The 1,626-nt window shown below is 67.0% G+C and overlaps 1 protein-coding gene across 1 annotated transcript in view; it reads left to right on the top strand.

The window, feature by feature from the left end:
• The window catches only part of CHRNA4 (cholinergic receptor nicotinic alpha 4 subunit), a gene marked incomplete at its 5' end in the record, with an annotated part of 10,318 nt that overhangs the window by 5,810 nt on the left and 2,882 nt on the right, over nt 1–1,626 (top strand). Inside the window, one exon of the mRNA XM_023519901.1 lies at nt 850–1,620. Within this exon, the coding sequence (XP_023375669.1) occupies nt 850–1,620 (771 nt within the window). The remainder of the gene's footprint in view (nt 1–849; nt 1,621–1,626) is intronic.

Genomic DNA, 1,626 nt, shown 5'->3' with positions numbered 1-1,626 from the left:
ACTGGGAGGAGGGCCTGGGACAGGGCGCCAACCCCTGAGGCTGAGGGACAGGCGGCGGGGTCAGTGGCCAGAGGCGGGCCCCGGGAACGGATGGCTTGAGTTCACACCCAGCCCTGTCACTTCTTGCTTGGGTGGCCGCCCGGTCTTGGCCTCCAGGTGGGCCTGGAGTCCACACCTGTGCAGGAAGGGGGTCCTTCTGCCTCTGAGCCGCTGACGGGGGTCACCAGGGAGATGGTGCCGAGTGCTCGGTGTTGCCGGCACCCCCGCTGGGGACAGGGCGGTGGCTGGACGGGCCCCATCCCCAGGTTGGTCCAGCTCCGGGATGACCACAGGTGCCCGGGGCCTCCTCCGTGTCCGTGGCCTCAGTGTGGTGTGGACGGCCAGGTGGGTGGCTATTATCCCAGGAAGAGCCTACCGAGCAGTGCTCGGCCCAGGGCCTCCTCCCCACCCCGCCTGAACACAAATCCCACCAGGCTTGGTGGCTGAGACCCTCTGATGAGCCATCCCTCTGCCCTGGGCCTGAATGCCGGGACACTCCCGTTACTCCGACAGCCTAGTGCAGGGTACCTGGGAGGAGGCTGGGGACACTGGCTCCAGTCCCAGCCCCAACCCCCCAAATAATCGCCATCGTCACCAGCAAGCTTGTGCGTCAGGCTCAGCGTGTCATCCCCCGTGTAGGGGCGACCAGCTGAGGCAGGCGGGCGAGGGCCATGCCCAGGTCCACCAGCCCAGCTCTGCCCAGTGCCGTCCCCGGAGAGGCCGCCTCCCTCCCTTCGTGCATCGGGAGCGGGAATGCGGGTGGGGGCTGCGCGGCAGTGCGCCTCACCCGCCCTCTCCCTTCCTGCCCAGTGCGGACGGGGACTTCGCCGTCACCCACCTGACCAAGGCCCACCTCTTCCACGACGGGCGGGTGCAGTGGACGCCCCCCGCCATCTACAAGAGCTCCTGCAGCATCGACGTCACCTTCTTCCCCTTCGACCAGCAGAACTGCACCATGAAGTTCGGGTCCTGGACCTACGACAAGGCCAAGATCGACCTGGTGAGCATGCACAGCCGCGTGGACCAGCTGGACTTCTGGGAGAGCGGCGAGTGGGTCATCGTGGACGCCGTGGGCACCTACAACACCAGGAAGTACGCGTGCTGCGCCGAGGTGTACCCCGACATCACCTACGCCTTCGTCATCCGGCGCCTGCCTCTCTTCTACACGGTCAACCTCATCGTGCCCTGCCTGCTCATCTCCGGCCTCACCGTGCTCGTCTTCTACCTGCCGTCCGACTGCGGCGAGAAGGTCACGCTGTGCATCTCCGTGCTGCTCTCGCTCACCGTCTTCCTGCTGCTCATCACCGAGATCATCCCGTCCACCTCGCTGGTCATCCCGCTCATCGGCGAGTACCTGCTCTTCACCATGATCTTCGTCACCCTGTCCATCATCGTCACGGTCTTCGTGCTCAACGTGCATCACCGCTCCCCGCGCACGCACACCATGCCCGCCTGGGTGCGCCGGGCCTTCCTGGACGCCGCCCCGCGCCTGCTGCTCATGAAGCGGCCGCCCGTGGTCAAGGGCAGCTGCCGGCGGCTCATCGAGTCCATGCACAAGGTGGCCGGCGCCCCGCGCTTCTGGCCCGA

Source organism: Pteropus vampyrus, unplaced genomic scaffold (assembly GCF_000151845.1).
Source record: "Pteropus vampyrus isolate Shadow unplaced genomic scaffold, Pvam_2.0 Scaffold239, whole genome shotgun sequence".
NCBI lineage: Eukaryota > Metazoa > Chordata > Mammalia > Chiroptera > Pteropodidae > Pteropus > Pteropus vampyrus.
The sequence above is the reverse complement of the archived record's forward strand: the minus strand, read 5'-3'. Positions and strand labels throughout refer to the sequence as shown.